A 14100-nucleotide genomic window follows, 5' to 3' on the forward strand; every position below is an offset into this window, starting at 1 on the left:
ATATTTGTTTGATGAATGTTTGTTTTCATATTTTTTTTGTATTGTTTTGTGGAGCAAATCACAGCGGATTCCAATAATGATTAGGTGGGGTCCACACAAGTCAAACCACTACTCTAGGGGATGCATACTTTGCTATAAAGAACAAGGATGTAGGTGGAAAGTGATACAGTATACTGGACCATGAGAATAACAGGGTATTATTACTGGTGAGACTAAAATGTCAGCAGACAGGAATTGTAGATGGAAAGAATAAACAGTACAATATGGAAAAAACATCACATTATGGAAATGTGGCATTAAAAAAGTAAAATGGACAACAAGGCCTTAGGAAGGATCATACATGCAGGATCATATAGCACTTTATTATTACATCATGGGGTGAAAGAGGGAAATTAGGAGTGTTAATCTGTGTGACGGAAGGTATAATATTTTGGTTAGTGTTGGAAAGGATCAATGATCAGATGGGACGCATAGGCAAGGTTCCCTGCTAGGCTGATAAACAATGTGCATGCTAGTGTCACATAGCCCACAACATGTCTCACTTTCGTTGCCGATGTGATTTTCTGACAGGACACAACTCCTGAAACAGCTTCTGATTGGTTAATCTGGCAGCTAGCAGAAATTTGTTGTTTGAAATGAAATCATCCACAATCTGCTTTTTCATGCCACGTGCCTGAAAAACAAAATACAGAATATTAACTCACCAGCAAAAGAAGATGCAAAGGTGTCACCTCAGGCATCAGTTCAGCAACAAAATGTCTCAATACTTCAAGAGTTTAATCTGGCAGTGGCACCCTTTCCTAGGGTTATCATGTGCCCCATAAAGCTTCTCAAAGATGATTTTAGGGAAAGGTGCCCAGAAATTCTTGCTCATCAACAGACTGTGACTAGACACGGAGAGGATATTACAGGAGACAGACATGCTGCTGAAGCATATGGGAAAAGCATGCAGAGAACTGCAGAGGTAATCAGTGACTGGAGGAGTTGGCAACAGAGAATTAGATACTAAGAAGAACAGCCTGACACCATAGATACATGGAAGGATCAGAAGGCAACTTAATGATTTTTTAGGGCAAACTGGGAACTAATTCACTGACTAAGTTGACGTTGCAGCACAGAAAGGGACAGACAAGTGGGGAGTAGTGAAAAGGATGATGAACATTCCTCCTAAGAAGTCTGTGATTGCCCTAGAATAAAAACAATCACAAGGTAGAACAGGAAATTTACCCAGGAAGGTGAATTGGTGATTAACTGTATCACTGTAAAAGTCAGAACAAGTATCCAGTTAGCTCACCTAAACGGGTACAGCCAGATATCCCCCAAGAAGGAATCAGGATTGCCGAAAGCACCAAGCTCTTTTAAGACTAACCAATCCTAGCAACTTAACCTCTTTATCCAACATCTCCCCCCTTATTTAATCAATGCACAATTTCAATGAATATTTCATTTAATACTCCAGGTGTTAGCAGACACAACAAGAATGATAAAGTTAACTTCTTCCTCAAAGCTCTCAAGATAATCTCTCTCCTTGTTTTATCGGTGATGAGAAATTTCCCTCTTGTGACACACTGAAAACTTTAATCAGGGTCTCCTCATATATATTGGTTTCAGAAGTGAATGTCACGTTAGAGACAATCCTTGCAAAAACAATTTTAACATCAGCTTTTCCTTAATTTTCTAAAGGTCTGCTGCTGCTAAAGATCTTAAATTACAATCACACTCTACAGCAGGGGTCTTCAAACTGGGGGGCCTCAAGTGATCCCCGGAGGGTGCCACGCTCTAGCCAAAAAAAGCATTATGCTGATAACTGTGCTTTGTTTTGAGCGGAATAAAATGTGCGCCAGTAAACCGCTCTGTAATGGGCCATCACTAACATCTTTTGCCTGGCTGGGAGAATGTGTCAAAAGGGAAGGGGCTCCAAATATTCTTCAAAACCCCCACCCCCATTTCTAATAATCCCACTGTGGATACGTTTACACGTATGAAAGGCCTGCCTGATCAAAATAACATGTTTGGCAACCATGTATTTGATTGCTTTTTTAAAATCGGTAACAGTACAATGATAAACTGGCTGACATGCACAAGGCATGCAAAAGGCTGGAGCGAGTTTGGAGACAGGACTTTGACCCAGTCTCGAAGGGGAACTATCGGTCTGCTATTAAAAGCTACCATAGGGCCATTCAATCAGAACGGGCAGCTTTCTATGCACAGAAAATTTGATAGAGTTGCAACCCGGCGAAGAGTATCTTCTCGATACTCTCAGACCTCAAAACCCAAAAGTCCTCAACAGCACCTCTGATCACGTCGGCTCAGCAGTGTGAAGACCTCGTCACCTTCTTTGTCAGGAAGATGGAAAATATTTACAGGTCTTTCCTGCCAGACCAAGTGGGGCTAAATGCCGCACTACCAGCACCCTGGAAACCTTTCCTCCAATCTCTCAAGATCAGCTGCACTCACTATGCGGCAAAATTAAATCTGGCTCTCCTGATGACCCTCTCAAGTCCGATCAATTCAAGAAAATTCTACCTGTGCTATTGGCACCATTGGGCCAGGTGATCAATAGGTCTCTCGCCATGGCGGTTTCTCCTAGGGTATGGAAGCAGGCCAAGGTGGTACCTCTGCTCAAAAAACCCACCCTGGACCCAGATAAGCCAGAGAATTTCCGCCCTATTTCCCACCTGCCATGGGCGTCTAAGATCACTGAGGCCTATATCAACTCCCTACTTACAGATTTCCTGAATAACAACATCTTAGACCCCTCCCAGAATGGTTTCCGTCCTGGCCACAGCACGGAGTCAGCGCTCCTGGCTGTGACCGAACATCTAAGGGCAGCACTAATTGCCGGGCGCACTTCAGGACTGATAGTATTGGACCGCATTTGATACGGTTTCCCATTCCATCTTCTTGCAACGTCTGGGGGAGGTAGGCATTGTGGGCTCTGCTGTAGATTGGCTCTCTTCTTTTCTTGCAGGGAGGACGTTCCAGGTGACAGCCCCCCCTTTCATGTCAGATATTCATACCATCAAACAAGGGGTGCCACAGGGCTCCTCCCTGAGCCCATTGCTGTTTAACCTGTACGTCCAACCCCTGGCGGTGGTAGCCAAGAACAGAGGTCTGACTATGGTCTCCTATGCCGACGACACACAGTTGATAGTGGCACTCTCAGACGACCCCACGCGGGATGCTCCCAAGTTTCCGAGTGATCCCAGCGGCCGTCACCAAGTGGATGACTGCCAACTGTCTCCAGCTTAATGTAGCACGTCTGAGGTGTTGTTGGTAGAGAAAGACCCCGGGCTTTGGAGTGAGCACTGGTGGCCCGAAACCTTCGGTAACGCCCCTCCCCCATGCAGGTGGTAAAGAATTTGGGTGTGTGGGTGGACTTGGCCCTCAGCTTCCAAGTCCAAACTAAAAAGGTGGCAGGGACATGTTGTGGGCTACTGCGGGGACTCAGACCTTTATTGGGTTTTTTCGACTTGTCAACACGGCAAGTCATCATGCAGGCCTTGATTCTGTCGAGACTGGATTATGTCAGCTTACTGTATCTAGGGTCAAACAAGGCAGACATTTTGAGACTACAGAGGGTCCAAAATGTGGCTGCCTGAACCCTCCTTGGTCTCAGCAGAGCCTGTCCTGTGACGGATGCCATTCGCCGACTCCACTGGTTGCCTGTGGCCAGGCGGATTGAGTTCAAGGCTCTCTGCTTGGCCTTCAAGATCTTGAAATATGCCACCCCAGGAATCTTGGCCAATCTGTTGCTGCCATATGTACCTACACGCCAACTCTGTTCCTTAGGCAAAACCTGGTAGTGGTCCCCCGGGTAAGGAGTGTACACGCTGGGGGACGCTCTTTCTGTACTATGGCGGCAAAACTTTGGAACTCGCTACCTGCACTGATCCGTAGCTTGAACAACTACCTAGCTTTCTGGAAGGCAATTAAAACACACCGCTTTCCTTTATCGTAGGCCCCGTTTTTCTTTTTTTTTTGCCTCGCCCCGTTTGTTTCTCACTGTTTTCAGCACCGGGATGCCTCTTTGCTGGGGCAGCTGTTGCACTTTATAAAATGTTATAACATAACAGAAATTAACTGCAATGTTTAAATAGGTCTAGACATATTTAAACATTGGCAGTTTAATAAAATAATTGTGACATTTTTTGGGGAGGTGGGCCTGATGATTTTTCATTTCCCTGGACGTGCGCGGTAATAAAAAGTTTGAAGTCCAGCGCTCCACAGTCTTCATGGGGGCCCTTGAGAGTATTATTATCGATCAAACTTATATGAAGCTTTAAACATAACTGATCATTTAACCCAAACATTTTTTTTTTACTTCGACAGCAGATAACTGGAAATAACTACCCAAATGTAGAACAGCTGAAACTGTGGCATTGGTTAAGAGACAAAGAAACTGAACATAAGAAACAACTCAGATTACAAAAAAAACACAGAACAGTGAGTTAAGATACATACAAAATCTTAAAGGAAAATAATGTAAGGAAGTACTATAGTTGGCCATGAAACATTACATAGAAAAATGATGGCAAGCTATGCATAAATAATCTCTCGAAAAGATGACAAACCATGTTGTCAATTAGTAACAAATTCCAATAGAATGCAAAGGAAAACTCAGTCCTTCATTAGTCTGCATTAAAGAGAAACTGTTTTATTCTGAAATTATTTAAAACTAATACTTCTGGCTTGTGTTTCCATGTATAGCCACCTTTGTTGGAGGTCAGCATTACATTTAATGAGATTAAAAATACTGTTGTGGGAACAAACGATTTGAGAGCAGGTAGCCGAAATGGCACTTCAATGCATCAATGATGTCATTTGAGATGTCATCAGGGAGGTCATTAATGATGTCAAAGAATATGTCATGAATGGTGTCATATGTGAGGTAACATTTTAACCTTTGTTTTTTCCAGTGAATTTCTAAGTTTTTTGTTGTTGTTTTTTTTAACGGAAACAGATCTTTTTATCACACCGAACTATAACGTTACTTTAACCTTTGTTTTTTTCAGTGACTTTCTACTGCCATGTTCTTTAGGATAGTCCCATCATATACATACCGATTACATACATTGTGTCCCATTCACACGACATAACGGTCGTAAACACAGGTGACCTTTTACCTAGTAGCTTACTTCTGTCTCTTTGACAACCAGGCTCTCGGTATCCTATCTTAATCCCTGTACCTGACATGTCCCCAGGCACGGTAGGTTTATTCTGTATAAGGGTCACCACTTTTTTCATCCATGGCCAACAGCCAGCTGTGCATGAGTGTTTTGTTTAGAAAAGGAATAGCAAAGGATTAGTGAATGTTTTAAAAACATATCGATTCTGGAAAAACCCTGGAGTGACCACTTTAGTATAAAAGACCCCCAACTCCCCCATACAGAAGAGAGGAGTATTCCTTCCAGGCTGGACCGAGACTCTGCAGGCTGATCCTTCCACAGGCAGAGATCTGACATTCCTTGCGGGGTGCCATCCTCGATACAGAGACGGGGTCCTTCATTCAGAACCATCAGGTGAGGGGTTAGTACTTACCCAGGGAATTCTTGGCTCCATTAGGATCTATCCTGACATTTCGGTACACATGATTCAACTACATATCTAGGCTAGGTACATTTAGGAAGGCTACGCATCGTAGGAGTACGCCAATGCTATTGTTTTATATAATATGTTTTTATCCATCTTATTAGCACTATGGTAGAAATGTATCTACTTTTGACGATATTGGTACTAGCAATTACATTTGTCTGCTCCTGTCTTTTGATTGTCGCAGCTAATATGTTTCACAGTAGACTGATGCTTGACCAATAAATACTTATTGAAACCGTTCCAATCGTCATTCAATGTGTACTCTGAGAAAAGCAAACAAGAGTGACTGAGCGAAAGATACCGTATTGTTTACATGATACCTGAGGAATCAGGGTTGTCATGTTTGGTGGTAGCCAGAAACTACACACGCCACTGTAGAATACAGGGGGGTGGTAGTGGCACCGTAGAGCTAGCTGGTCTAACGGCTGACTCACCCTGTGGGGTTGTCCAGAGTCTGTCTCAACACCAAGCCCTCAGTTTAGGTCATCCAAAACGCACAGGTCTTGGGGGTTCCTAGGAACTACACGACATGGCGCCACTAACGTTGGTTTGGTTCTTATATTAACAGTAAAATCTGAGTAGTTCAGTCGTGCGTTCTCAGAAAATCCTACTCACATTTTTGAGAGACGTCTGAAGTGGGAATGTTAATCTGCCTCAGCTGAGCAGGCACACCCTGCGTATTGGCTGAAGGTTTTAAACAAGCTTGTAAGGAATAAAGGTTCCCATATTGTTCCAAAACCCACCGCTTAAACCTTTATTTTACCTCCTTTCAAAAATGAATGAAACTGCGAGTTGCAGTGGAAGTACAGAAGGAGACGAATTTGCTAACGCTCTTTACATCACAGAGAACTACCGACAGGCAGTAACTCTGAAATTATTAGAACATGGATTATCTGCATCAGGTGGCCATGCTAGCTTCGTGATTGAGGCACACGAGGTGTTTGGATCAGAGGTATTCTATTACAGGGTAAAATTCCCACCTGCAGATCCACAGACACATTTATTTCAGTAATACATTGAAGTGGATCCACCGGAATAATACATCCGATACAAGGACATTTAAGACCCGTTAACTTACCAGCAACATAAAAACTGGTTTAATGGCGCCCTAAATCACACAACTTCAGTCGTAAGACTCGGTCCACTCCGCATAGGAGGAGCGACATGACCGAGATAGACACACTCCACGTAAGGGAAGTTGCGTAAATTTTACAAATAAGTAGTCAGGCTATACAGACATATTGTCCAGTTCGTCATGCGAACACTCACATTACAACCTGCGAGATCTGCTCTATCTGGTACAGTTCAGACCCATCACACACCAATAATTAGTCCACAAAAATTAAAAGCAATAATGGGTGCGTTCCCATCAGAAAGGGATCAAGTACCATTCTGGATTGATCAGAAAATAGCACAGTTGGAAGCAGTATTTCCCCATACGGGTCAATAGGAAAAACACAGAATGCTAACAATTTGCTTGCCGATGGGAATGGTTCCCTCACTGGAGGATTGTACCACATGGGAAACAATCTTTGCTGCAGTATATATTAGAATACATGGTACCCCAATTATATCAGTTATTCCTGAAGCATTAAAACAGAACGAGTACGGGACAGGACCTGTCCTGGACTTGGGGATGAAACTGATGGGTAATTTTGACCAAGTCTTGGCAATTATGCTGAGTAACATCAAGGCGGAAACAGCAGCGGTGGCTATACGATTTTGGTTAGAAATATGCAGCAAAGCAAAAAACAAATTTGGAAACTATTTGTTACATCGACTATGCAACAAACATCTGAAGCAGTCGATGGTCAAACTATGGGAAGGGCAGAAAGTTGTGATCTAGAGCCATCACTTTTAAACTGTAGTATGCAATTGCATACCAAGATGTTGGTACAAATAAAAATCTGCTTGAAAAATCAGATCACTAAGAAAATGTGTATGAAGTAAAACAAGGCTGCAACTTGGCCCCCTGAATATTCGGCTTATATACAGCTGGTCTTCTAACAACTTTAAATGAAGGTATATGTTTTTCTACGCAACTGGTGTATCAATAATGTAAACATGCAGGCGATAAGTTAATCTTCTACGGGTTCGCAGCATGCTTTAGCAGTGTATCATGAGTACAATTTAAGGAATGAATTAACTATAAGGATCGAGAAAACAGACAAAAAAAGAGTCTTTGGGCATTTGACTAAAGTTGATACATGGCATTTAGGGAAGCAGAACAGGTAAGCCAACCTTCTTATTTGGATAAGTCTGTTGTGCCGACCTTACATATGAACGATCTTAATACTTCTACTCATGTGGAGTCAAACATATATGGAGTGCTGTTAAAAGATGCAAAGGAATACATTATCAATGATCAAACCAACTGTAAACCTTTTTCATGTGAAGCCGAACCCCTCAATCCCATATAACAGCACATTTGTTTTAGGTAAGTGAATAACCACCTTGACACATTATTTTGTAATCTAAAGAAATTAATTTTTGGACTGTAAATGCACTTTCCACTGCCACTTGACATGAGAATTTGAGCTATCCACATGATATTTCGGGCAGATTCAGCTTTCGGCACATATATGTTGAAACAAAGATTCACCAATGGCTCAAATTCAAGAAGAAAAATTTGGTTGGGAATTACTCCAATTTCTGTAGCGAGCAGTCCTATTTATAACTTAGAATACCATGTACCATGACTGGGGATGCACAGACGTTGACAACAGCAATAATACAATGTGAAGTATTTTAAGAAAGTGACAGCAGCAGTGCAAAAAGTACCTTGGTCGGGAAGATATACTGTTACTAAGTGCTAACAAGGGCTCAGAGTATTTTTCAGTAGCAACATTGATGCAGGAAGACAAAGTCATTGAATGAGTTGCCTTTCAGAGGCTCCTGTGGTTTTTTTATTCATGCAAGTGTGCTATTACTGCCTACTAGAAAACTCTGGGGTTCCTAATACAGTAACGTTCAATACAAAATTGAGTGCAAACCCAGTAAAAAATGTACAGAAGACATTTCTCACCAAGCAAGTGTATGACCACCTTGTTCTAAAAGTAAACACTTTACCTCAAAGGTTCTTTTAAATTTTAACCAAAAGTATTCACATTTTCAGCCGTATTGTTGGGTTGACATCTTTAATCATGATTAGTTCAATGGTGATTGAGTTTCTCATAAGTACGTGCCATAAATTACAGAATTTTTAAACCTTTTATTCAAGATTATGAGTTACACTGTAACTAATGCATTTTAAGATTCTTGCTGAAGATCCAGCATGTACATTTTATATTGAACCCTAAAGATATAATAAAAGGAAATAAACTTAATTAACTACTAGTTAGTGTAAAACTTCCTAAAGGCGTTACTCGAACAATGCTAGTAGCCACAAAATGTTGAGGCAGAAAGAACCGAACATCCAAACGACTTCTAGATTATGTGCTGCTGTACTACTTGCAAGAATAGAGACAAAGACAATTGCACAAGTAGGCATCTGAGTGACTGGAGACAGGTGGGCACACAAGCCATGAGAGACATATACACAGAGAGAAAGAATGAACTTACACCAGGAAAATGTCTTCTTTATTGATTACCTAGACATGCATCTGCCAAACGTAGGGTAACAGTCTGAGAACCCAAACATGTGAAGTAATACAACTTGGATACCTGATGGGTAATGGCAGAGGGCAAATAAATTGGTTCTAGAACGCTCTTATTCACACCTCAAAATATATATTAAAAACGAAGTGGGAAACCAATATAGGTCACAAATTACAGGAAATAACTATACTAGAACAAGGCAACAAAGTATCTAGAAATGCCAGTTTCAAATGCTTACAAATATTTATGTCCATAGAGGATAGTTAACCCAGACGGAAATTAACAAGTTTGATAACAGCAATGCCCTGGATGTGAGGGAAAAGGCAGAGTTCTTCCATTTGGTATGGAAATGCACAATAATAGAGAGCTAATGAAATGAAAGAAGGAAGAAGCCAGAACAGTTTGAAAAAATAGAGATTTCGCCATCATAGGATTGCTTACTGGGATCAATACCATTACTAGAGAAACCATCAACTGATAAAACCATCCTTGCCAACTATCGCCTTTCTCTCTGCTCCCGGCCTTCGCCTAGATATTTGAGAAGCTCATCAATAAACAACTTTCTGCCTTTTTAGTGTATAACAATTGGTTCTGTAGTGAAGTATTTAAAAAAATCAAATTGTAATATTTATGTATCATGATAAACTAGGAAATGCCAATAAATGGTGTGACACATATAACTAATAAAATTAAAACTCACACAAACGCTGTACTTTGCACTGTATATTAACATTCATATATCATGGAGAAACATAAAAGTCATATCAAAGACACATGACTGTTATGGGACATAAATAATAACAAATAAGGACCATACAAAATGTGCATAACTTAACACATAATCCAATGTACAAGACCAATAATGTTAAACAGAGAACATAAAATAACTCAATTGGGAGTCCGTTTATAACTCTTTAAACTGTTCAAACATATATCCTTATTTCTTCGATGTAGATATGTGAGACATTGGTAAGGAATACCGATTCGTACCATTGACGTTTAGACTCTAAGAAAAACGTGTGTTCATGCAAAACATCACAGTGGGTCTTCTTCAGGACTAGGAAAAATCAAAACAGCCTGGTCAAAAATATTATCATCACCTTGCATGGTGCTGTATTCAGGAAAGCATTTCACATGTTGCAATGGATCAAGTGCATCCAGGAATAAAAAGGGGTCCTCAATGGGGACTTACTCAAAGGAACTCGCTCTCATCAAGATATTAGCCATGGTTATACATCCAAATTAATGGGCGCCACCAATATTGGACGCCACATAGAGTTTTAGCTGTGTAGCAGATGCCTCTGAGATTGAAAAATGATTCTCTAGTTAGTTGGTAGAGAGGGAGTGAATCAGACCTCTCCCACGGGATTTGCAGTCCAAACTGCCCTTTTAGAGCATAATAAGTTACTCCACCCTTCTCAATTGGGTTTCCGCCCTGGCTACAGCACAAGACCTCTCTGTTGGAGGTGGGAGACATGATCTGCATAGTGGTGGATCAGGGGAAACAGGTTGCACTGGTTCTTCTACATCTAGCCGCAGCTTCAGATACAGACTCACATTCTATTCTTTTGTAGCATCTCAATGCATTAGGTGTGGGTTGTTCAGCTTTGGCGTGGCTGAGTTCCTTTTTGGTAGCAACGTCTCAATCAGTGTCGATGGCCCCTTTTGCCTCAGAACCTAAGGCATTGGGGTTTTGGAGTTCCTCAGGGTTCGGCACTGAGTTCCACACTGTTTAATGTGTATAGGACTCCTCCACGACTCTGATAGAATCGTCTGGTGTACATATGTTCTCATACGCTGACTAAACGCAACTCCTTCTTACATTAGATCATAAATCTCCCAATTCTATGAGCAATTTCAAGCATGTCTGACTGCCGTGTTTTAATGGAAGTGTGATAGCAGCCTCCAATGTAATGCAAGCAAGACCGAAATTTTGCTCTCCCCGCCGACACCCCCCCACCCTTGCGACCTAGGACAATGGCCATTGGCCACAGAATGATCCCCCTTCACACCCCCGGCAACAGGAGGGCACAATTTGGGGTTGAAGTTTGATAATTATGTGTCTTTTTGTGTCACAGGTGGCTGGGATAGTAGGAACGTGCTTTGGCCTGCTAAAACTTTTCCTGTATTTGCCCCCCTTATGCAGCAAACAGTGATTCAGGCTCTCATCACTTTTAGATTGGAGCGTGCCAACTCACTCTCCTGGGGGTTGCCTGCCTATCTCCTGAGCAGATTGCAACTAGTGCAGAATGCTGCACCTAACTTTTACTGAGTCTCGATTCTACATTCACACTCCATGATGGAATTACTCCACATGAGGTATTAACTTTTGAACAGTCTGTGATTAAAGAAGTGAAGAAGATCACTGGGAGATCACACTACAATAATCTCCCGGCAGCAGAAAGGGATGCTATAAGAAACCTCAATGAGGACATTACAATCACCATCAAACCCGCAGATAAGGGGGGAGCCATCGTCTTGATGGACACGACTGACTATGACAATGAGTGTCTCCGCCAACACTCACAAGAAAAATACTATAAACAAATAAAAGGGGACCCAACAGGAAAATTGATGACAAGGATTAAATCCATCGTAGAGTCAGCAGAAGCACAAGGTTGGATCTCTAAGAATGAAGCCGAATTCTTGGTGAATTTACAACCACGCACCCCAGCGTTCTACACACTACCTAAGATCCATAAGGGGACTATTCCGCCTCCAGGACGCCCCATAGTGTCGGGCATCGGTTCATTATTGGAACCCCTTAGCAAATTTTGCGATCACTTTCTCCGTCCCTTGGTCAAGAAAATACCCTCTTATCTACAGGACACTAGGGATGTTCTAAACCTCATCGCGGAAACCACGACCAATGACCAAATCGATCTCCTAATTACATTGGACGTGGAGGCTCTCTATACAAACATTCCACAGACAGAGACACTGAGAGTAATAGAAGAACTCCTTCTAAAAGAAGATTGGATATCCAACACCCCTGTATCTTTCATCATGGAGTGTGCTACGATTGCCATGTGTGAGAACTATTTCCAGTTCAGAGGTCATTTTTTCCATCAAACCCAAGGAACTTCTATGGGTAGTACCTTTGCGCCGAGTCTGGCATGTCTCTATGTAGCAGAATTTGAACGTCGCCACTTGACTGATAACATCTTTAGTAACAATATTATATTGTGGAGCCGTTACATAGACGACATTCTCATCCTGTGGAAAGGAGATAGAGACTTGTGACAGGTTCTTCTCTTGGGTTAACACTCGGACCCTTATTTGAAGTTCACCCGGTCCATCTCCTCCACTGAGATTCATTTCCTTGATCTTACAATAACCCTTCGTGAAGGCTGTCTGTCAACCCACACCTTCAAAAAACCAACTGACCGTAATAGCCTACATCTCTATGAGAGTCATCACCCTAAAGCCCTGAGGGATAACTTGCCTTTCGGACAATTTCTGCGTCTTCGCAGAAACTGCGAAAAGACTACTGACTATAAAAATGAAGCAGTTGCTCTGAGCAACAACCTTAGAGAACGGAACTATCCTATCTCCATCATACAAAGATCAAACAAAAGAGCACTGAATAATAACCGTGCATCTCTTTTAGAACCTAAGGTAAACGAAACGGAAGAAACTCCGACATGTGTTACAACCTTCACATCAGAATCTAATGCTATACAGAAGATCATCAAAAAGAACTGGAAGATCCTGACCACAGGAAATCTATCTCTACCCACACCCAGGTGTGCCAACAAGCGTACAAGTAATCTACGCGACATCTTGGTACACACTCGCCCTAAGGCAATGAAGATAACCAAACAAGGGACCCTGTGGGACACCAATCCAGTACGGGGTCATTACCCTTGTGGGCAATGTGGTGTGTGTGAACTCACAAAGGCTACCAAAGAACTTACCCTGGAGCCAGGAAAAGTATGGACACAAAAAAGTCACACGAACTGTAACTCAAACAACTGTGTGTATCTCATTACATGCAAATTGAGATACATAGGCATGACTACACGACCAATAAAAACAAGGATTATGGAACACCGCAGCAATATCCGATGTGGAAGGTCAACCACAAAAATGAGCACACACTACCTCACGCATCCACACGGAGCCAACGAACTACACTGGACTGTGATTGAAAGCAATCCCTCATGGTCCGGTAAAAAACTATTTGAAACCGAACAGAGATGGATTTTTCGCTTGTCCACTCAAGAAAGGGGTCTCAATGACGAGATCCCGTGGACTGAACTAACTTAATCCAGAGTACATACATACACGTACTCTGACCCCCCTACCATCTAACATTCAGACACTTATGATGCACCATTGGGTATGTCCCTCCATACATTTCTTGGGAGACCTCATTGGCCCCTTCCTCCACTTAGCCCAGCTTCTCTCACACTTTATCTAGGAACCCCTCCGATTGTTTGGGTTCCCATTCAGTGGGCTGATATTCCTATCATTGGCACGCACTATCTCTGTGCTTTATGATCTTGCTATCTGTAGTTTTAACATAGATATGGCTATACGACCTTATTCCATTTTTTCGGTAACCCCAGTTAGTGTGACTGGAACCCCTCACCCCTCTGTATTGCTTTGGCGGTTCATCTACCTTCGGCACCTGCTTTGCCGACCCCTTCTGTAATCATTTACGTCAGTCAGGCACTTCCTGGTTGGGACAACATGGCGGCCTAACGAGGAAACATCGAGTGACTACGTCCCCGCTTCTGGGTTCAAATACAGGACCCTGTGTGCTTGGACGCTAACATCCAGGTGAGGAGCAGACGCGGTTGTCGAGTGAGGCTAGCCCACTACTTTTGTTGGTAAGTCTATATAGCATGCTTTCTGCACGATCCCACAATGCGTCCGCTCTTTTTACCCCCGAGAATACGATTG

General features: G+C 42.3%; 1 protein-coding gene across 2 annotated transcripts in view; it reads right to left on the reverse strand.

The window, feature by feature from the left end:
- DNAJC16 (DnaJ heat shock protein family (Hsp40) member C16) overlaps nucleotides 1-14100 on the reverse strand; it is a 212770-nt gene that overhangs the window by 66609 nt on the left and 132061 nt on the right. For both annotated transcript variants that reach the window (XM_085604155.1, XM_085604150.1), the window contains exon 8: nucleotides 543-673. In XM_085604155.1, coding sequence (XP_085460281.1) covers nucleotides 543-673 — 131 coding nt within the window. The remainder of the gene's footprint in view (nucleotides 1-542; nucleotides 674-14100) is intronic.

Source organism: Triturus cristatus, chromosome 1_2 (genome assembly GCF_964204655.1).
Source record: "Triturus cristatus chromosome 1_2, aTriCri1.1, whole genome shotgun sequence".
NCBI lineage: Eukaryota > Metazoa > Chordata > Amphibia > Caudata > Salamandridae > Triturus > Triturus cristatus.